Genomic DNA, 24549 nt, shown 5'->3' on the forward strand with positions numbered 1-24549 from the left:
ACTGGGATTGTTCCATCTGGAGAAGAGGCTCAGGGGTGACCTTACTGCTCTCTACAATTGCCTGAAGGGGGGTTGTGGTGAGGTGGAGGTCAACCTCCTCTTCCATGTAACTAGTGATAGGACTAGAGGGGATGGCCTCAAGTTGTGCCAGAGGAGGATCAGGTTGGATATCATTTATTCTCAGAAAGAGTGGTGACGTATTGGCACACCAGCTGCCCAGGGAGGTGGTGGAGTCATCATCCCTGGTGGTGTCCAAAAGACATACAGATGTGACACTGAGGGACACGGTTTAGTGGGAAATACTGGTGTTAGGTAGACAGTTGGACTGGATGATCTTGAAGGTCTTTTCCAACTTTGGTGATTCTATGATTCTCATGATAATTAAAAACTCTCCTAGATTGCTGTGCATACCTATGCTGTAACTAGGGATCAGAAACTGTCTGTTTTTACTATTTCTCACATTTCTTCCCTTCTATTGGCATTAAGCCATTACAAGCACTGACTTCCTACGCTCTGTGGTATGTAGATCAATAATTTTGTCAGTTTGGCTTTAAAGCTGCAGACTCTCAGAGCTAGTGACAATAATTTTTTAAATCTTAGGTAACTGGGAAACTCATAAAATTCCTAAAGTAAAACAAAATAATGAAAAATATTTCTTTAAAAAAAAAAAAAAAATCAGTTTAATGCAGAACAACAACAACAAAAATTGTTGGACTTCAAAACACGATTGCCCAGTATCCTTTATCAACTAAGCATTATCAGCCCACATTGCACAAATGTACACATTATGTGGACATAACTTTAAAAGATTGAATAAGAATCTCTCAGATTTAATTTGATGTCTGCTTTCTCTGTTCTGGGAAATGGGGACAAAATAATACCTCTTGATTTTCAACCCCATGTCAAAAACACTGCTGACATCCCACTGATTCTAATGGACAACTGTCAATGAAGTATCCAAACCACATTCAATTTTCAGTGTAATTCATAGTAAGTCTCTTACCTAAAATAAGAAAGAAAATTAATACTATGGCCTCATCAACTAGATGAATATTAAAATCTTTCATAAAATAATCTTTGCTGTTCAGAGTTTCTTTTCAGAGGTAATATAAAAAGAACTTCAATTGGCCTACAACTCCACTTACTGCAGCCTGGAATTCTTAATATATGCAGATACTATGTAAAATATTTAAGAAAATTGAAGCTAGTTCAAAAATTCAAGAATTAACTTCAAGAGAAGGTGAAAACTGGCTTCTATCACTCTATACCACAACACAATGTCCACTCTAAGATACTAAGAGAGATAAAAAGAAGTAGAAACTAAGCTACTATCTCTCTTTGAAAGTTGTTTCCTGGAAGACATAGCATATGAGACTCTGTGAGAAGCTCACCCTGTGCTATCTGTATCTGTAAACATGGGAGTTCAGTCTTCAGGACTGACAATTTGTTCATCTTCAGAACACCAAAATTCAATGATACTAAAAAGAGAATAGAAGTCAGTGGTAAGCGTAGGTGGTTCTTTTAAGCTACCTTCAGAGAATAACATTTAAATATTGCCTTTGTATGCATGCATTTAACAAAAAAATGAAGCTTAGATGTGTACATTTGTATTTATACAAATGACAAACAATCTTGTAATTCTAAATATATCGGGACTTCTCACTAGAAATTTTGAGGGGTGTACAATCAAGTACTTCTTATCAAGACTCTTTTCAGCAGTATGTGGCTGTAGGACAAGAGGAAATGGCCACAAACTGAAGCATAGATGTTCCACACAAATGTGTAAGGACTTCTTTCCAGTGAGGGTGATGGGAACAGGATGCCCTGGGAGGCTGTGGAGTCTCCTTCTAAGGAGATATTCAAGACCTGCCTGTGCAACCTGGTCTAGGGAGCCTGCTTTGTAGGAGGGTTGGACTAGATGATCTCTAGAGTCTCTTCCAGCCCTACAATTCTGTGACTCTAAGATGCTTTGTATTGTACTAATTCTGTACGTAAAAGCATCACAGAAATTAATAAAAGGTGGCAGTGCTGAACTGCTCTTGAAGCTGAAGACAGCTTTTGCAGCCTCAATAATTGAAATAAATTTAGAGTGTAATAGGAGAGTAAGTATTCTAAGAAGTACTTTGAAAGAGATAGGTACACTTTTCAGATATGCCCTAACTTCATTCTGGAGATCTTTTTTTGCACACTGTCACAGCGTGCCACTGGAGAAAATCTGGTAACATCTTCTGCTTCATCACATACAAGACTTGTTAACAAAGGATTTTAAAAGAGCAAAAAACAGAAAAATTGAGAAATCTTAAGTTTAGCTTAATGTTCTTTTAAAACCTCCAAAAAGCAGTAGAAGAAACAAGCTTCTGTATGATGTTATTAAAGTATTAAAGGTGTAAGTCGTAAGATATTCTATCTGGCCTTCATCAGTCCATTATAGTGTAGGTTGGGAGGGGTTTTTATAGAATACCTGATGCAACATCTGTTTCATTTATTCATTTATTCTTCAGGGCAGTTACTTATTGCACAGATGGGAATTATTATAAACAAAGAGGGTTTGTTTTCAAGATGGATTTTTTTTTTTTAATTAAAATTTCACAAATTTCAAATACAAATAGATACTGAAATGTCCAACTGGTCTGCAGGTATTTTTACATGGCAGACAACTTACTATAAGTGTGGCAAGATGGCAGAAAGTACAGAGAAAAATAAATTTTAAAAATTTTCATAAAGAACACTTATGATCCTTGAGAAGACTGAAGAGAAATTAATAGAAAAAGTGTTTTTTATTTGTTAACTAGCATTTCTTTCACTCTTCTCTGGGCCAGTATAATCTTACAACTCAAAGGCTATGCACTTCCACTCCCAGTTAATGTAACTATCTCAGAACATTATGATATGGAGCATTTTAATTCTTCTCACCATCTAGTGCACGTACACAAACACTGCCAACTACTTTCAATACTTACATACCAAGAAACAATTAAGAGTGGGTCCACAAAGAACACAGCAAATATGCAAGCTTATTTGTGAGCCTACACAGGCATAAGCTTCTGTGAGTTTGTGGGAGTTATCACAAACACACATACACACCCATGTGCAATCACCAAATAAAATCCAAAGGCTCTTGGAAATAGTTTTCCCCCCTTTTTCTTTTTTTCCCACACGAGTTATCTTTAACAATAATTAAAGATTTTCCAGTGTCAGTTGACACTTTATACAGTTCATTCAGTGAAAGATGGCTGTGAATCACCGAGAGCAGTGAGCAGTTGAACTAGAGAAACAACACAGCATTAAGGAAATAGATTTTCAGATATTCTATTTTCAGAATATCTATTCGTAACATGAAACTATTGTGAATCAAGTATACCAAACCCTATAAAATAGAAATGAGAGACAATCCATTTGTGAATGTAACTGCATAAAACTATTAGAACAAAGCAATAGGCCATGGCATAGCTTTTGTAACATATCTTATTATACTCAGCTCACTTTATTTTTAAGTTTTACCTTAAGAGAAAGTTACTGCACTTTCACTTTTGGTTAAACTATGAAAAGATAAATGTAAAATGGGAGATAAGATTTGTAATATGGGACTTTAAGATAAAGAAAGCACATCGTAGAAGAGCAAGATAACTTGCTCAAACTCATAATCTAAACCAGGTTGCCTCTTAAGAAAACAATGTTGTATTGCACAGTGTTCAATAATACCATTGGTAACATTTCAGACTCTTAAAAGTAATCATAAATAACTTGATTCATAAGAGCTGCAATTGAACACACAAATTCTGTCAGCTGCCATCTACAATAATTTGCCATATTTTACACATTAATCCAAACAAACTATGCACCATGGATAAAACTAACAACCTACTTTGTAACCTCCGCGTAGGACTCTCGCCATGGAGCTGTCTTCGTGGCAAATATGGTGAGGGATGGGGAAGTGGCAATGAAGAGACATCATGTGTTTGAAGTTTGTACCAGTGAGGTTCGTCATCTAGTAGTGCCGTCTCTAACTCAATAAGAATCTAAAAGAAAAAAAAAAAAAAAGATTAAAATAGGAAACCATTATATAACTGCATTTTAAAATACGAATGTTCATAAATTTTATTCTATTATTCCCTTACTGTTAAGGACTTTGTCTTTTAAGTTAATGCATTTGCCTTTTAAAAGTGTTAAAATCCTGCACTTTATAAGAAGGCATTTTCTGTGCCTTTCTATACTAAATACACAAATAAAATTTTCACGTGGCCCTTATCACCTTACAACAATCTTAACTGTATTCAAACAATTTGTAGAGAGTTAGTCAGCAACATTTCAATATTCTGTTAAAATAACAGTATGTGAAATGCAGATTTTATTAAACATTTCTCAAACTCAAATTGAGAAACTGTGTGCATCCAATTACTAAAACAGAAGAAATACAGAAAGAATCTCATATCAGTACTATGTGCCAAGCATAACCTAATGAAATAAGGACAAATTCACAATTTTAAACATCTTTGCTTTACTAATAATTACTTTATTAAAAAAATACTGTATCCTAAATGTGAATATGTGGACTAATCAATTCCTTTGATAAATACCAATAATTGCATACCTCTCCTAAAAATTCACTTTCTTCCTCCCGAACTCGTGCTTGGTCCCAAAGAGTAATTTCTAACATTCGTTCTCTAAACTCTCTCCGATGAACCGGAGAATAAATGAATGTCTGGTTCCACTTGGGTTCCAATGTTTTCTTTACTGTTTTTGTTCTTCTTTTATTTTTATCACTGAAGGAAAAAAAAAATTAAACTGTAAAAAACGTATCATGAAGAGAAGCAAATCTTAAAACCAGCAGCACATTGTATAATGTTACGGAAATACTCTAGTAATGTATGCCAGAGTTTGTTCATGATACAATGAAGTTCAATGTATGTATTGGGGACAATTTGTAACTTGATATTAAACTCTGTAGTCAGCTGATTTCACAGTTTGCACATCAATTCCCAGTTTAAGAAATTCCCTCAGAAAAAAGAAATTGTTTTCTATATTTGTTTTGAAAACAGTAAACATGGATTTTTCATAAATACATGTATACTTCTATGGACAGGATTCCCAAGAGTCATGGAGCAATAGTACTATGCATGTGCAGACAACACTGGACACAGCAAAAAACTGCATTTCAGACAAGTAAGCCAGCTAAGACACCAGAGGCCCTGGGAATATGTTACATAAGCTCTTCCAGCAACACTCTGAAACAGTGGTCTCAAAACAGTTTCCAAGACAATCCTTTGGGTCACCAGTCTGAAGGCAGATCTCACCATGAGGCGAGCCTGACTTTTTGGAGCCTTATGCACGGCTACCGTGGGAATCCTGGGTCAGGCTCAAGGGTGTTGCTGAGAGCAATGTGTTTTCCAGAATATTTCTGCCTGCAAGAGCTCGTATTTTCTGACGAAAATGAGTTTCACTAGAAAACACCCACACTCCTTTTGTTGACAATACTGAGAAGAGTTCTCAGAAAAATGCGTAATATTAAACCTGCTGATTGCTGCATATGCAGCTGTGGCATTAAAATTAATGTGGATTTTTTAATATGGCAATGAAGTACTTGCATACTTTGGAAGTACGTGCAATCGTAATGTAGTTACTATATTTATGAACAGTTACTTAGAAACTGGGTCAACAGATTAACTAAGACATAATATTTTTGGACACATTATTAAAGCAAATAATGCAATTATTGTATTACGATAAAAATTCATTTACCCTTGAAAACTGAAATAAGTTACACTGGACAAGCTTTTCCGTTCAAATCTGTTTAATCAAAGAGAATTCTGTATTTTCATCTAATTAAATGCTTCACTTATTTAAGCATATTTTACCTCTAGCACGTTTTCTTCTTTTACACGAGAAATATATTTTGCTTACTTAGCTTTTACTTCTGAGGAAAATAAAATGAATTTTCCTGCCATATGACAACTTGCTAATTGTTATATATTTGATAGAAAACACGTCATAATTTCAAAAAGTTCTGAACATTTTACGTGAATAGGAAGAAGATGAAATAATTCTTGTGAAACACCAATTACTATTAAAAAAATACACCCATTTTGGTTGCAAATTTTTTTCCTGCTTTGAATGGGAAAAACCAGCCAGCGGGTCTGATCGGCCTAGAAATCTGTGAACCTATTTTTGCAGCATCTTCTTTGCCCTAGACAGGAATAACTGCCATAAGGAATACGGGTATTACAGAACACTAACAAAATGCTTTGCAAATAACAGTTTTACATGTAATGTTGTACACCTGCCTTTATTTTCTATTCAATATTTAACAAAATAGCCACTAAAAGTCAGTTAATATTCAGTGTCCAAAGACACGTTGTTGTTACGTAGCATGCTCTATTAAGGAACTTCAAACTGTAATGTTTCCATAAGTGTATGACAGGTAAGCTCAGCTAATTCTTATTCAAACTCTTCTTGTCTTTATGTTCACTTTACCTTCTGTCTGGAAGAAAGTAAATTTTAACATAAGGATTCCTTGGTCTCCCATCTTCCCTTGAAGGAAGATCCTTTGCTCCCAGTATTGTCACTATTAACTGATGACCAACCTTGTCGTACCACAGTTTTATCTGTAATGAGAAAATATTAATTAGTGGACTCATTTCTAAAACAAAGTACCATATTAATTTTTAAATTAAATTTACTCTTTAGCTACTATTTATATTGGTTGCTTAAGCACAAAATATTGCGTACTAGTTTGCATTTGTAGTAAAGCAGAAAAATATATTCATACTATAATAGCTTCAGAATGTACCTGGAGTTACTCATTTTTAGAACCTTGTATAATGAATACATTATTTCATACTATTTTTTTCTCATGGTACTAGGGTTAGGATTATTGTTCCTTGGCAGCATAATGCATTACTTAGTAATGTAATGTATTACTCGTATTACTGATGTACGGCATTCATATGTATACATGTCTAGGTGTTTTATGCAAAATGAACGAGTGAATGTTTATGCCCTGCTGTGCTGGAAAGACCATGGGATAAGGTAAAAATAGCCCCCCAAAGTTGTAAGAGAAAAACAGGTTCAGTAGAACAACTCTCTTCCCAATCAAATTCAGCAACAACAAGGCAAAAACTAACATTACTAATCTGTGGAAATCATTATTAAACAGTCTTAGACGTTGTCTAGCAAACATTTTCACTATGTTCATTAAGTGCTGCTGTTTAGCTATTCTAGTTTGAATAATATAGCCGTGAATGTATCATTCAAGGAGAGGATACACCTACTTTACAGCACTAATTCTAACAGGGGATATGGTGCAGGTAGGGCAAAGCAAAGCTTTTCAAACAGCCAGGGAGATATTACATGGGGGTACCTCTGAGACAGTGTTAACTGCAACTGACAGAGAAAGCTCTCTTCATGGCCAGTTTGATGGACATTTAAAGAAGTTTCCTTCCTGAATTTATGGGAATGAGAGTAATGCCTGGCTGCACAACAAAGCAGAGTACCTTTAGGCACAAATAAACTCTAGATAAGGTATACGTCAATAAACCCCAGCTAAGTTAAACATCAGAGATACATGCACTTTCTGTGGAGCATTATTTCAGATACGGGATCTTCATCTGCTATACAGCTTCTCACCTTCAGCATTTCAGTGATTCAGAGAAAGGTCTTGACACAATTCTTAAGACTTCTGACCAATCAACAAGAGGCTCATTTAGCTTTCTGTTGTTCCTAATTAATGAAGTAACTGAGATGACAGTAAGACATACCAACTCATCTAATGGTGGGATTGTACCTCTTCCTACACCATCAGAGTGCAGGAATACTTATGCTGCAGCCACCGATGAGCAGTGTTTGGACTTCAGAAGAGGGTGGATAGATACCCACTACCGTCATGTTATTGGCCCTTCTACTGACTTTGTATGTTTCTGGTACCAGCAGTAAGAGGGTTTTATAACTACTGAAGTAGAAAATAGTGTGAGAGAAATTAATGAGTTTCTAGAGACATTTCTAGATGTTGTTCTTCCATGCCTGTAAAGCAAGGGAATTTCTCTAAACTGATAATATCCGGACTACAGATCTGTTCAACAGATAACAAGTAGAAAGCTTAGCACCAACAATATGAGTGTCAACAATTTGAACTCGAAGAGAAGCTTTGTTGACCTCTGCAGTGCATGTCAAATTACATGATCACTGACCCTAAATAAACCATCCTACTGAAGGGAGTCCTCATCTGCTCTCAAGCACTGGCTAGTCCTACACACCAAGGGGAGTTGCACTGAAGAAAATCTTCGTCACCTGCCTTTTTCAGGGGAAAAATTAACCTTCCTTAATCAGAATCCAATGTATTTATGATCCACAAACTCAATGAAGTTAACATAATACACACCTAGATGCAAAAAAAAAAAAAAAAAAGCAACTACAATTATTTACTCATATTTAAGCTAAATATTTCTTTGCTATAGTTGTTTGACTGGATTTTTGCAGGAAGACTTTGCCAAAATGGTTTGGAGAATGAGACTAAGGGGAATGTTAAATCATCTAACGCTAAATGTCTTTGAGATGCTCTATTGTCTGTGTTTTGCCACAAGAACTCAAAATTTGCACTAACACACATCTAATACTCTTCTATTAATACTCTGATAAAATTTTAAAAAATATATGCATAATAGGTATGCTGTCCCAGTAATTCTTTACTGGCCAGGTCAGGAGGCAGAATTATGACCAAAAATGTTAACACTCATACAGAAAAAACATTTGTAATCCAAGAATTAATTTGGATGAAAAGATGAGAAGGAAAGAAAGCTAGAGTGCAAGAATCGATGAAGAATTCCTTGGAGGGGATGATGGGCTTGCATTCTCATGGGTTTAGAAGAAGGAAGATGAGAGCGATAAGAAACATTACAATGAGTGGAAAAGTAAAATATAATGGATGTTTCATGGTGGAACACAAGAACAACTGAATCATTGACATCAGGGACCAAAGAAGAGGGGAAAAACTGGACTGGATGAGACAAATTGAATGAGTCAACAAATGAGGAACAATCCAGGCACAGAAGGCATTGCATAGTTAGATTGAGATTGAAGAAAATATGATAAGAAGTCAGGACAGGAAATTGTAAAAGAAAGTGAGAAAGAAGGAGTTTGGGTAGCATACTGAATATGAAAAATGGGTTTGGGTGTAGAACTGACCTAATTCTGTCCCATTTGCACATGCCTTATGACATAATATCCAGATGGATGGTATTTTCCTCAAAGAAGCTTTTCTTTTCTACTCATAAAAAGGTCAGTTAAGACCTTTGTAACCAACTGCAGTCTGATTCCACCCCTCCTTCTTTCCCAGAGGCCTTGTGTGTTGGAAGGGTGTACTATTTATAAATTACATGTTCTTCACTGCCTGGGAGCTTGGGCTGAGACTCTGGAGTCTAAACTGAAGTACTACAAAGTGTTTGAAGTCTAAAGTATGTATTACATCTGAACAATGCTTATGTCACTGAAAAATCAGGTGCTGGTTGTGTCAGATTTTGATGATAAAGTCTCAATTCTTTATTCACAAATGCAGAAAAATCCTAGTACACATCCGATAATATCGTATTAATTTCATATAGTGAAATAAATATGGGATACCATGTGTGTAACAGGAAAGCTGGTGAGAAAATGATTTTTTTTTCTTTATAGTTTTGTTAAGCAGTTTGTAGAAAAGATTCTTAATGCTACAAAGTGAAGAACATTAAATTATTCAATCCTCAGTGAGGAAGACTCACAAGAAGACTCAAAGGAATGCACAGGTACTGTGACGCTCAGCACCAATAACTTAAGCAGCTGAATAACAGAGGAGAACCTACAAATCTTCAAGTAAAAGCTTAGACTATTTAAGAAACTGTGACATGTGCAATCCTGATCTAAATGGGGGAAGGAGAAAGCCAAAACTACAGCACAGAAAATGCATCACAAAAAAAACCAAGATGGCTGATGAGCTGGTGCATGTGTGGACCAGCTGAACCCATAAGAAACGTCCTGAATAGAACTTTGTCAACCTAGATAATTTAGGATTTCAGCAACTAAAACTTACTCTAGTCAGAAAGTGATTGCATCTGAAGGCTTTCTAGAGATTTTTTTCCTTAATGCTGAAGTCCTGGAACTTATAATTAGCCATACACACGCTCACATGCTGCCCTTCCCTAGGCAGATGTGCACCTAATGCTTGACTAAATTTCTGTTGTGACCTACATTCAGGCAAACAGATATCTGAACACAATACACCCTGAAACTGTGAGATGGTCTGTCATCCATAGAGCTCAGCAGATGCTGAACTCCTGGAGATGGGCTTCCAGGTAGAAACACCTGATGTACAAAGCAGAATAAAAAAGAATACTTCTGTAGACAGATGATGTAGGTACCTCTTAGGGGTAGGAAAGTGAGGGGGACAGGGCTGAGAGTCTGGTCCTAGTTTCAAGAATTCTGATTTTTATCCAATACTGATACAATGCTAGGTCAGTGCACATTCTAGCTGGCAGGTCTGGAATCTGATACACTAAAATTAAGCTTCTTTCACTATAACCACATCACACACTTGTATCTGTGACCACAGAATATCTCAGCTTCACATAAGACTTCCTGCTCCAGAGAAGAAAAGGATGTTAAAGGCATTTCTCTGAGAGTCAGATTTAATTTCAGTAGCCTAAAAAGAGCTTGAAACAAAGATGTACATTTTCCGGAATGAGTTTCCCACATATAAAACATTTTATAAAAGCTGACTGTTGATGAATTCTAAGAAATAGGGATGCAGAAATCTATTACTGCTGTTTGGTCTTCTGCAAGCTCAGAAGAAGAGACAGACATCTCTCTCTGGAGAGGTGACTCACACTCTGGAGTAGCCTAAGTTTCAAACAGACTTATGGGGATGTGTCCCTTATTTGGGTTAGATCATTCTCTGCAGATACTGAGGCACCTTCTTCTTTTCTTCAACTGTCTAAGTCCAAGATCGTCCACAAGGCACCTCAAGCTAGTATAAATTTAAATCTATAAACTAATCTAACAAATTCACTTTATTAGATTTCATCCTTTTTCAGATCTTGTCTTAACTAAAAACTTTTCAATCAATGTAGTGATTAAGATCAGAGTTCTAGAAAAAAACTAATCATGTAATTAGGATCTATACTCTAATAAATATGCATAAGGGAAATCAATTATGAAAATCTAGATAATATTATTGTCATTTCCCATATTTCTCTTTCATGCATGCTGACTGCTTGAATGCTTAACTAATTCCAATGTGGTTTTGTGTAGTCCACATAGAGGCACATGGCATCGTAAGTGACAACTTCAGATTTAAAAACAGAATACATTTATACATTCTGCTCTATATTTTATTTATTTATTTCTTTAGGTCTTACTTCATGAACCTCATGGACAAGAGAGACAATTTTTACCATTGGAAGTGAATGCCTGCCCTGCAGCCTGAATTTTACCACCCCAGCCAAAGTACCACTCAAGCAATGCTAGGTTTGAGAAACAGATGACAAGGCATTTTTTTTCTTGTGGTTTTCATTGCAATATTTCATGTAACCTACATAGCTGCTTATTAGCATAATTCTTTGAAACTGAGATACTATTATTTCCCTTCCCCCCCCCCCCATTATTCTGAAATAAGAGATACACCAGCAAGATATACAACTGAAGAAAAAATGTCTCAATTTATCTTTGAAAATGCTTGAAACAATTTTATTTGGACTAAGTTTATGTAGACAAAGACATTGCTCTGGGGTGGTAAAGTCCCTGGTGTAGCTTAAGATGAGCTTCGGTTGCTTTTAAATCTACCTCTAACAAATGCTGATTACTCAAAATTGCTAAATCTAGAACTATTCTGTTTGCTGCTGTACGTGTTGGAACAGATACAAGAAAAGACTGTTAAACAGAAGAGCTTCTGGGATCTGAGTGCAGAAAATTATGAAGGTATTTAAGTATTTTAACCTAGGTATGTCTCACATTTCTTTTTTAGTGGCTCCATTTTTTATTTCAATAAGGCCAAATAGATGCATGCATTTATCTTCATGTATGATTAAAGATACCGATGTTCTGCACTGAAACAAAAAAATGTTTGAAATGACTGAAGTTAGAAGTAAAAATAGTACTTAAATGGCAACTATGGGTCAAAATGAGGCTCCAAAAAATGAAAGATGCCACAGGGAAAACACATTCATGAACATATGATTCTCTACCAAGATACTGCAAAACATCATCCTGTAAGAAAATTGCTTATATGTTAAAAGTAATCTAAAAGTTCAAGAAATAGATGTGCACATTTTCAAGTGCTGTGTAAGTAATAAAAGTTCAAGAGAAAGGTGAACGATTGGGGAAAATGAACTTGTATGTTTTTCCTTCCAGTAAAACAAGGTTAATTTTTAATTCATCCAGTGATACAAGAGACAGAGTAAATGAATTGAGTGACACAGAGACAGAAGTGCAGAGGAGGAACTTGTGCCAGGATCTGGGACGTACATCACCAGGATCAGTTTCAGACTAACAAGCAGAGAAGACAAGAGTAAGAAAAAAGATATGCATTTCCTGTCAAGAGCAATGAAACAAAGGTATAAACAGAAATGCAAGAGATGCTTACTCTTACTGAGAATTCTACAAACACAGCCATAGCACAGCCCAGAATGTAAAGTATACATTCTGACAACCACAAACAACAGTTCAGAGCTCAGTGTAAGCTAATTTCTTACGCCAAAAAGAAACCAGAGTTCTGCACTAACACTGGACTGCTTCTAACACCTAAGTCAGCCTGTTTAAAGTTCATCTCTGTAATCTGCATTATGGAAATATATTAGATTAAACCACCTCAAGCTACTATCAACCTTCCCTACAAGAAGAAGCAGGCAGGTAGGGGATTTTGTTTCAACCTAGTCTTAAAGATGCTGCCATGAGGAACATTTCTCATAGATGCATACAATGGCTTCAGTTGGAAGGACTTCAAAACTAGTTCCAACCCCTAGACTTGTGCAGGGCTGCCTCCCACCAGATCAGACTGCCCAGGGCTCCATCCAGCCTGGCCTTGAACATTTCCAGGGATGGGGCACCCACAGCTCCTCAAGGCAGCCCATGGCAAGGCCTCACCTCCCTGTGATTGAAGAATTTCTCCCTATCATCAAACCTGAATCTCCCCTCTTCTAATTTAAAGCTATTCCCCCTTCTGCTATCACTGTTTTCAGCTTGGACAACTACTGAGATCTGTAAACAAACTTTTAGAGGCTCCTAGCGTACAGAAACAGAACTGGAGCTAAAGATGGTTCCTATCTACAACAGCAGAAGCAATTTCTTTTCCTGGGTATTGCCAATCAAGCACTGAGCTTGTTTTATTTTCTTAAATTACTACCATAATCATTTGAACAAAGTATATTTTCCATTAGAGTACAGTAGAATTTAAGTAGAACAGACAATTTTATGTCTATTTCTTTATATAATGTGACTTAAATACAAGACTACTACAAGTAATTTATACATTATAATATTACAAGCAACTTGCAGGTTTCAAGCATTTGTTTCCTTTTTAAATTGAACAGCTATCTATCATATTATTTCTTAATTTATTTTGAACATTTATAAAAAGAAAACAGATATTAAATGTCTACTTGTGTCATATACAATATTTACCTCTATTTCTGACTGGATTTGTACCCTCTTTGATTTCATTACCACAAGCAGAAGCCAGCTTCCTTAGTCACGCGAAGGGTTGTTTTAAATTTTTAATAGAAAGCATACTTACTATGTCAGTAGCTCACACTAACATTTATTTAAAACAGTATTGTTGAGATATTATTTTTAATCTCTTTTTATAGAATTTTTATTCTGAATTTCTATTTAAGGACTACTTTAGGACAATAAAATAATGTGAAAAAATGTGCTTTATTAAATCTGATTCATAACCGAATCACTTCCTGCAGTTTTACTTAGAATTCTTTTAGAAATTTATATGAACTTTTTCCCATTTCAATATGAGACTTAATTATTTCAATCTCAGCATTTAGATTCCCTCCTTTCCATCTCTCCTTGAGCAACTGAGCAAACATAAGGAACATTTATATAGCTCCCACACAAAAGATTAACAACTCCACAATGGTATTTCATAAGAAAAGCAGATAATATTCTACATACAAGAAAGTGAAAAACATGCAGCAAAGCAAGATAAGCACTGCTAAATATTAGTAAGACCTACTTTTACATTAATCTACAGTACCTTAGAAGTTTCCTAATGAAAATAGGCAAACAACTTGTACCTACATAAAATACCAAAGCTAAAGAATTCAGTAACACAAATTGAGAGTTCATTTTTTAGTTAAATTGAGTTTGGGTTATTTTGATGCCTTTTTAAAATGCAAGGACGAGGTTTCATATGCAAAAATTTTGCCTGTTTAAACAAGGTACAAATTTATTTGCCTGTCTTCCACTCAAGGCGCTACTATTACTTGGAAAATGCAAAAAAGGATGTGTTAAGTAATGATAATGAATGATTTAAAGAGACATCAATCTTTATAGAATGACCTCAAACATGAACAGCATAGAATTATTTACTGCATAAACAGTACACACTTTTTTGTATGTGGGATACATAGCCATCAGGATTGTTGAAACCTGTATGAGTTAAGTAGTGCATAAACAGCAACACAAAAACTTGCTGTCTCTTTAAATTGTAATTTAGTATTTAAACCCCATGCACAACTTTACAAGCTGCTCACAAAAATGGCATGAAACTTGTTAATATGGCTTAAAGCAACACACTAATAATATGGGAAAACGGACTAGAATGTAACGTTTTCCTACTATGCATTTTCCATAACAAACAAAAGAAAAAACCACAACTTTAGTTTCTGTCAGGCAGACGAAGTCTTTACCTGAACCCTAGGAACAAAAGGCGTTGTTCTTCTACTAAGGCTTTGGCTCTGGTAAGCAAAATTAAAGAAAAAGCAATAAAACAAAACCAAAAAGGACAACACGCTGGAAACTAAAAGACCAAAAGTAAAAACAAAGACACACAACTATTACTTTAAACACAGCTTTACACCAAGGATGTATTTATCTAAACCAAAGTATTTTAGAGCAATGCATAAATGAAATCTGTAAATCTATTACCAAATTATATAAATCTCCTGAGACTCAAATTCTGACCTTAGGGAAGTCAGCAGGAATTCTGTCACTGATTTCCCAGGAACAAGGATTTCACTTTACAGGTCTACAGGTAACATTTACAACAGATTTAGAAATAACATCAACAAATGTAGCAGATAAGCAAAGTGTGATTTGAAAGTCGCATGGGAAATATAAGTTGAGTTTGACCATCTATTTCAGAAAGACTGTAGATGCATATTTGGAGACAGAAACAAGCACAGCGCACACACTGACAGCTTTAGTTACTTTCTAAAGTAAGTAAAAGGCTTTCCTTCCTTTCCAGCTTCAAGGGGCACTTCAGTAAAAAAGCCCTAATACTTAAAAAATGATTGAAAGAAAGTGCTGTCTTGTATCATCATTACAGTGCAGAAGGTGCAATCAGTGTACTTCAATTCTCCAGCAATCATGACTGAAATAGCATACAGTATATACAGAAGATCCCAATATGAAATGAGATCTAGAACATAAAATAAACTTAGCTGCACAGCATTCATAGACTCATTTATAACCCTTGTATACAAATGCAACGCTTCAGACCACATGTAATTTGGTGGACCCCAGTGGCTACACCAAGACCACATCAGTACAGGTAATGCTCCCAAGTTCCTAGCCTCATTACAAACTCCAAGCACTCCATCTTTGGCTTAAAGCTAATGGAGTGGCACAGAAAGGGCACTGAGAGTGGGGACTGATCAGGAACGAGAGCATGCCAGTACCTCAGAACTGGGTGAATGGGTCAAAAAGGAACATGGGGGTCAATCACAACAATCCAACAGTGCTGTATCTCCTTTCCTCTCTGCTTGGTTTTCCTGAGATAATTTATTTCAAAGTTGCAGAAAGAAGCTATTGCTCAATATTCACTTCAACAAGGTCTGTATTGAGAGTATGGAGTTAGGCAGTGATGATCATTCTGCTAGTCTCCTTGCTTACTTGGCAAACACAGATGCTGGAGAAAACTGTTCCACAAAATGTGTGAAGTAATCTGTTCTCACATCAAAGCAGGAGTGTATTTAAGACAATCTGACAGTCTGAACCATAGTTTTGTCTGATGTGCCCCTGTGCTCAGTGAGGTGAAGCAGCTGCATGTTGCTCCACTGCACAGGCAGTACTGCACTCACAAAGTAAGGCAGCCAGAATCCAATCTAGTCACGCAAAATGAAAGCAGATCTTCAGCTTGCTTCTGCTCCGTATTTTACACATATTCCAGAATATCACAGTCCTAAAATGTATCAGAATGTATCAGAATGGTCAGAATGTATCCCGCCATCCACCAAGGACCCTAACTGGCCATATTCTGTCTTGGAAATTGTGGGCTATGAGCACATTGTGTGCACTACCTAGCACTTTGCAGACTTGACTTTATGGGAGCAACAGCAATTTACTGGCCTTGACACAGAAGGAGGTGAAGCAAAAGAGGAAAAAGAAAAGGGGAAAGAGGAACATTGCTCATACTTGACCTCAGCCCCACAATACAATGACATATTATGTCCTTCAAACACACAGTATCTGCATTTTTTTATGCTACAGATAATTCAAATAATTCATATACTTGCATTTTTATTAATTTATAAATATTATAAATATTATAAATAATGCATGGAAAATCTATTGAAACAGTTCTGTGATTCAACTGTATGAGGAAATAGTTTAGTTTTAGAAATAATATCACTTTCCTGCCAGAATTTCTACCAGTACAAAATGAAATGTCATTTTATAAGTATATGCATTTACAGGTTCTTATAGCCATGTTGTCAGTCTCTAAACCTAGCTATCACCAAATCATTCCAAGTTACACTTTTCATGCACACTGATAGTAGACAGAATGCAGTAATGAAGCAATGAGAACCACCACACAAATAATACTGACTTTTTCAAAATGACATTAAAGGAAAAATCAGTGAAAAAATAAAGAAACAGGAGTCAAATGAAGCAAATAATAATTAAATAATATGTGCAGAGAAAAGTCAAGATATATCCCCGAAAGAATAATGTGGATTAAAATACCATAATAAACTGCAGAAAGCACAGATAACAAAATATTCATGTACCCTGGTAAATTTTAGCACCCAATAGTTTACTGTAGCTGCATAGAATTTGTTTCAAAAATACATGTTTTGGGTAAAATAATTAATAAAAGAAGAAAGAATTTCTAGTTATGTGGGATTCTTTTCTTTGTGGGAAATCATATTAGCCTGCTCTGGACAGTTACTGCAGCCAGAACAGAAGAAAACACTTACATAGAGAAATGTCAATAAACAGACATAGAAAACTGATCTGGTAGAGAAAGGTATCCCTGAGTAGTAGAGGCATCATGGCAACCGGCTGAACAACCACTGCAGCATAGATCAGAACACATGGGATTCAGACTGGCAGACACTAGAACCAATTTTTGTTCATTCTAACATAGTTCCTAGGGTTTTCTTATTTTTTTATTAGGAGTTAAACGCACAAACATAGAAACTTAACTTTTGATTTAAACATTTACCTTAATATTTACCTAAAATGTTGTAATTCTGAAACCTTTAAGTAATAAAACTGCTTAATCACCTCAAAGGTGTTTTTGACTTCTCCATCTCTTCAAAAGACCTGTCAATGAAGACTGCAGATTGTGTACTGAATCATAAATGTCTTGGCCAATGAATACAAACAGATAAGAATTCAGTTGGCTTTTTGCATACCAGGACTTTCAGACCAAATCAAAACTCTGTTCAACACTATCTATCTATGCAGATAATATACAAAATCTTACAAAATGTGAGTCAAATCTTACAAAACAGTCGTGCCAAAATATGCATCTAAGCACAGAGACATTTTATTTTGATCTTGCTACATATGAAATAGTATTAAAAGGTTTGGCATTGGAGATAGGCTGAAATGAAGATAGGGAAAACTGAAAAGCAGTAGAAAAACTAACCCTATCACTGCATTAGCATTATGCTTCCTAGTACATATTGGACAGAGTAAATTCCAAAACACTGATCATTAAAAAAAAAAAAAAAAAAAAAAAAAAAAAGAGAAGAAAAAGGAAAAATAAAACCTTGAGATCTACCATAGTGCCTGAAAAAGGATGCATATATCCAAGTTTCTATTCAAACTCTTCAGGCTTCCAATGTCTGTAAGTATCTCCCTCCACTTCTGCCCACAACTCTTATTTCACACAGCTCCCCTAGCAGCAGCCCATCGGAATGACATGGTAATGTCCAAAAGCACAGAGCACATTCCCCAGATCTCAACCATCCTTCCCTCAGATTCATCCCAGCTGTCTGCATTCAGCCACTACCTCTCAGAATGTCAGCTGATCCTCCATCTCCACTGAAAACAGCATCCTGCCCCATCTATCACAAGGATCCTGTACTCATTCTCCTGTCTCAGCACTCACCATAAAAAGCACATTTCCAATTACATTAGGAATGCAGCACTTTTTGTCTTTTGCATCTACCCAGCTATTTAAAATGAGGAGCATTCTTGTCAGAAAAGAATGACTGGAAATGTGAGCAACCAAACGATTGAAGCTCTTTCATTTTGTAGGGTTCAAAGTAAAATATTTTTTGAAACTTGGGGAGCTAAGTTCTTATAAAAATTCAGTTTTTCCCTTTGCTAAGGGTACAAAATTAAAATCACGCAGTTTATCCTAATTTTTCAATACATCTCCTATGAAATTTCGGGGTTTTTTTTTCCTCTAACTTTCCCAAAGTTTGGAAACTATTTAAAGGTATAAAATGAGAAAGTAAAAATTCAAAAAGTGATAGAAAAATTACTTATTGCGCAGTTTTCAAAACACTTTATACACCTAATCTGAAATGTCAAAAATTGTAACTTTCAAAACTAACTTGAATATCGGTTTTCCAAATTTACCATTTTGAAAGAAACAGTTCTTATAGAATATTTCTGCTCCCTTAAATTTATCTTTTCTAAAAATATATTTTAGTCTGCACCCCATTCATTCTAGGGGAAATTCCTGTCACGTGCCTCACTGCAATCTCTATACACCATCTTCAGACACTGTGAGAGCCACCCTTCCTCATAAAGCAAAACGTTTAGCACCAGTCTCCAAAAAGTATTTGGGGCTCGGTCATACCCTTAACATGCCACCAAAATACATAGATATTGCCAACATTTCTTTAGCTGGTGAGCTATGATACGTAACCGAATTTTCAAACCGCCTACTTTAAATACCTACATGGAGACAGTGGGAATTTACGTTAGAGTTACTGAGCATTTCTGACCTCAGTGGTAACCAGCTGGAGCTGTGTGTTCTCAGAAAGCAGCTGCTCTTTGAGGGAAATGAAGAAATTGTGTAGTAGGGCGTCTTATATAGTCACATGAAGTATGTAAGGCAGTTACAAGGAGGACAAATGTAGGAAAGATCTTTTAAACATTTCCTAGCATTATTTGGTTTCTTAATAGGAAAACAAGTACTATAAACATATTAATAAAAGCAATAATATATTGAAGCAAACAAAGAAACAAAAAAATTGATTGATGCCTTCATGGCTTAAATGCTGAATTTACATGCCATTTAGAAATGTAAAACAAAGTTAATTCTGTTCTTATCAGTAAGTTAGAATACACCTCCAAATCTCATTTCAAGATGCAAGATCCCATCTAACAAGAAAAGCAAAAGACTTACTAACTTTGCTAAAAAACCCTAATAGTAAACTCTTGAGGATTTTCTTTCTAAAACTGAGAAAGTCAATTCTGACTGGTTGGATCACGGCGTCTGTGCATAGGATATCTGAGCAGCTAACACTGTATCTTGAATTTCAGGCTAGGAGCTAGCAGCCAAAACTTACTGACAGTGTAATCTTTTATGAAATTTAGCTGAAAGAGATTTCTTTCCCACCATTTCAAGTATCCGCAATTTTTCTGTCATGTAAAACTCTACTACTTTTAGAAACCTGATTGATAGTTCACATTTGTGTTCCATTCTCATTGTATTTTGTGCAGCTATCGTATTCTGCACTCTGCCAATCAAGATTTATATTTTTCAATTTATCCAAAGGACTGAGTCTCTCAAAGCAGTTAAGAATAAAAGTTAGAGAAAATTAAAAATTATACATTGTAGATGGCTGGTCTGATGAGGAAAACAAATAATGTCTCATGCATTGCAACATGGCTGCTGAACAGACAGAAAAATGTTTCTTCCTGTTCTCCATCGATACCACAAACCACTTGTAGGAGACTAGAAACAGTCTGCTTAGATTTTATGCATATTTTTATAGCCCACATATTATCTTAACATAAACAACTTAGAAGAAACATAAATGTGACATTTTCAAACATATTTAACATCAGTTTTGCACTGCTTCCATTCTGTTTTCCTCTCATTTTCAAACTGTACCAGGCACTTCTGAAAAATCACACTTTGGAGTTGTAAATGCCACAGAAACGTGTACAAAACCTATGTCCTTCAGTTTCATACAAAAGAATTTACCCTTTTAAGGAAAGTATTCATGTAATGAATCTTTTTCTCAGTGAGAGTGAAGAACAAAAGTGAGTAACTATGGTACAAATAAAATACAGTTTACAGTAATAAACAATCATGTGATATCTGGAGATATATATGAAAACTAATGCATAGGAAATAAGCAATATTAATATCTAAGAACGCTGGTGATAAAATCTACAGTGCTAGAGTTGACGTACATACACTCAATAACACAAACACAACTAGAGGCTAAGAACTGGTCTTTCTGAAAAACTAACACTACCGATCTAGCTGATAAGACAAACATGCATATCTTTCTCTAATTCAACATAATTCTTTTAACAGATTTTCCTAAATCTGATAAAACAGGATGTTCCTTATGAAATGATGGCCCTGTCTGTACTGAGATATACAGTTTAACTGTTTTAACAAGGAATTTATTCTACAGATAGCTCAGACTCTGTAGTCAGAATTCTGTATGCTGCAAAAAGTACATTAATATTAACGAAATGTTTACATACTGAAAGTTGTCCAGACAAGAACTGTGGAACGTCCCTTAACATGCCAGGACTCATAGGAGAAGTCACTGAAATAGAAGGTCGGTCCATTTTCTGAGATTCAAAGGAACTAGAACCTGCAATTATAAATAAATATATTTTTAAATGCTAGCAGTTATACATTTTTCATTATATCCATCAAATAAAAAGGATAAAAATTCAACCACATGTACAACAAAGCTTATTGTATCACTTCTTTATCTATATAAAAACACCGAAGAATGACAATCTTCTAATGCTCAGATGCAATTAAAAACTTTTAGGTTTATCATAACAGCATTACAGAACCACTAATAGTTCATTCAAGTATTTGCCATGTTGATCGTGTCATTAAGTTGAAGGCCGAAAATTCTTTGTTACTTCACTGTGGTCAAAGTAAATCAGCTTTTGAAGAGCGCTTACTATCTCATACAATCACACTAATTATCAATTTTTTTTTTTTTAATTAACAGGATATATATAATATATCTTGTGCATTTTGTTTCAAATCTACAGGGTCTCAGAGGACAACTTTTGACACATTAGAAGTTAAGAAAAATTTAATGGAAAGTTATGAAATGGTTTCTCACGTTATTATGTCCAAGTTTATTCCACTATATTTATTCACAGCTGCCAATTTGAAAGAATTTCAAAACAATGACAAGAAAATAACTCCAGGCTTAAACTCATCCTAGCAGATCTGCACCAAAGAACAAGTTATTTTTCCCACATAAAATAATGGTTCAGCCAATTTAAAGAGTGCTGAATGATCCTAATAAAGTATATGTATTCTGGTTTTAAATTAGATACCACTCAGGTTCTAAATAATGAACAGTTCACCCCAATTTTTAGTTCACAAGCTGCATAACAAAATAAGAAATTGAAAACAGCAATTAATGTTTTTGTATACTAATTATCATTGTGCTTTCCTTTTCAATAAAAAATAGCCAGACAGACTTGTGATAGTTAATTATTTAACAAAGGCAGATAGATCACACAGGAAAATGATATTGAGCCAAAGGGACAAGAGCTATACTGACTGAAGATGACATTTTTCAATTTATTTGTGCTTACATGAAAGAGGATTTTTCTACCTCACAATTGAAACTTACTGGACTCCAGCTGTGCATGTGTGCTGTCAGGTATTCTGGGAATATCCCTGAAAACAAGAAAAAGAAAACAGGCTGATCCTTCATCTAACAATCATATTTACGTTTCAGTTAAAATATAACACTTCACAAGTCATCACCAAATGCCTCAGGAAAATCATATGACCTCTTTAACTGCCTGCAGCCACTGGGAAGATCTATCCTTTGTCCAGTATAAGTTCACTGGAAAATTAAGACTACAGAACATGTGTTTTAGTGAATACAGGAGGAAAGGTGCACAGTCACAAATAAAATAAACGAATAAACAGAAACAAACAAACAAACAAACAGAATATAACAATCTCAGAGTTTTCTGTAGACAAAAGCCAGAAGTGACACTGTCACAGAAATACCTCATCAGATTACCTCAGTCCCACAGGACATATTCATCCTATGAGGGCCACACATTCCTATATGCTGTTAAAAGCGTTTTGGAGACATTTGAGCAACGTAAAGCAGAGAGTCATATCAAGAACTGTGTTTAATATCACGGGGTGCATTTCAGTAGACCATTTTTTTAAAGGGTGCGTGGGGTTCACATGGCAAGGCAAAGGCAGCGGTGGGGCTGCAGTGGTGGCCTCTAAGGGGCTGGGACTGTCCCATACAGGCTACACATGGCTCCAGATGGCCCTGAAATAGACCCACCTCCGAGCACAGCTGTGGCCATCAGCCAGCATGGCAGTACTTCTGTTGGAACATTTTAATAAAAAACTAAAAAATGCTGCACAGCAGCTGTGAGAGAGGGGAGTGAGAATGGTGAGAGAACAGCCCTGCAGGCACCCAGGTCAGAGGAGGAGGAGGGCAGGAGGTGCTCCAAGCAGAGCTCAGCTCCCTGCAGCCCAGGAGAGGCCCAGGCCATCCCCCAGCAGCCCATGGACACTGTGCAATGCAGATCTCCACCTACAGCCATGGAGGAGCCAGAGGTGAGAAAGGAGGGCTGTGTGAGCTGGCACCCTTGGGGACCTGTGTGGGGAAGCAAGAGAGCTGCTTGGCAGGGGACTGGCAGCCAGCTGAGGTTAACACCACAGAGGTATACATACGAAAACGAAGGGAAAGCTACAAGTGTTTCCAGTGATACCTACTGTCTCCCACAATTAAAAGAATCTGTACTATGCAGACATAAAATTTATCTTGTGAGCTTTCAGAAGGTGCTTTTCAAACATTTTTCAAAACTCATTACAAAAATAGGTGCGCTAAACAGATTCAAGTCTCTTTCTAACTGAATTGATGTGTAGCAGCCAGTACACTGTGTGAACAAAAGGCATCCAAAAGGTGCAATTGCCCACAAAAGAAAAAATCACTATCTCTGTTGTTACTAAGAAAAATACGTAAGAAACTTCTGAAGGCTACTGAAAAAGTACATATTTAAGCTTGCAAATCTGATGTTTGTAGAATACCAAATTATTGATATTTGTAGACTATCAAGGAAAGCAATACCTGCCTATCACTTCACAGTTATTATACAGCAGAATTATACAGCAGAATTTATCTAAAACATACAGATCCCAGTATTTCACAGTAGTGTGAATAGTATTTCTTACAGTGAACTCTCACTGATATAACCATAAGAGAAGGAGAAGCAGCTTTTGGCATCTCTCCACGTTTTAAGATATGTTCTGTCGCAAACAGCTTATACAGAATAATTAATAAAATGCAAAGCAAAATTTCCATATTCAGAAGTTGCAACTGTGAAAATAAGATGCATTTTAAAATAAATATTTCTGAGAATTAGAAAGCAGAAAAGAATTCTTGCATATATAACATATATGTTTACAGTTCACATAGATTAACAACAATGCCGTCCATTCAGAGTTTTTGGAGAAAACTCTTTTACATCTACTGCAAAAAGAGAGCGGGAACCAAGTGTGTAACTTTTTTTTAGCCCCAACGTGGCTCACTTCTTCACACTACATAGCACATAGTTAATGCTGAATAGGGCATCTCAAGAGCACACATCAACTTCTTTCAGGATTTATACGTGAGCTGCTACAGTGAGAGGAACTGGAGCACATGGTAACATCAGCAATAAAAGATATGATAAGAAGGAAGGTAAATGACAGGCAGGAAACAGAAAAGTACTGAAAGAATGCATGAAGTTTCACACAATTAAGAGAATGAACAAAGAAAAGACAATGGAATATTTCCAAGATGAGAGCAAATCCTTGAAACCTGGCTATAAACATCTGTTTGGGAAATTATGAAAGATCTTACATTTATATGAAAAGAGTGTGAATCCTCCTCTTTGGCAGTATTTTTCTAGCAATATAATCTATTAGCGTTACTA

The 24549-nt window shown here is 35.8% G+C and overlaps 1 protein-coding gene across 50 annotated transcripts in view; it reads right to left on the minus strand.

The window, feature by feature from the left end:
* The window catches only part of RIMS2 (regulating synaptic membrane exocytosis 2), a 436647-nt gene that overhangs the window by 170952 nt on the left and 241146 nt on the right, over positions 1 to 24549 (minus strand). For 33 of the 50 annotated variants that reach the window (XM_048938982.1, XM_048938984.1, XM_048938989.1 and 30 more), the window contains 6 exons: positions 22230 to 22276; positions 21103 to 21215; positions 14880 to 14927; positions 6472 to 6602; positions 4592 to 4763; positions 3866 to 4019 (listed from right to left, as the gene is read on the minus strand). In XM_048938982.1, the coding sequence (XP_048794939.1) occupies positions 3866 to 4019; positions 4592 to 4763; positions 6472 to 6602; positions 14880 to 14927; positions 21103 to 21215; positions 22230 to 22276 (665 nt within the window). The remainder of the gene's footprint in view (positions 1 to 3865; positions 4020 to 4591; positions 4764 to 6471; positions 6603 to 14879; positions 14928 to 21102; positions 21216 to 22229; positions 22277 to 24549) is intronic. The other 17 variants (XM_048938990.1, XM_048938986.1, XM_048939006.1 and 14 more) reach the window with 1 other exon arrangement.

The sequence above is a fragment of the Lagopus muta genome, chromosome 3, assembly GCF_023343835.1.
Source record: "Lagopus muta isolate bLagMut1 chromosome 3, bLagMut1 primary, whole genome shotgun sequence".
Taxonomy (NCBI): domain Eukaryota; kingdom Metazoa; phylum Chordata; class Aves; order Galliformes; family Phasianidae; genus Lagopus; species Lagopus muta.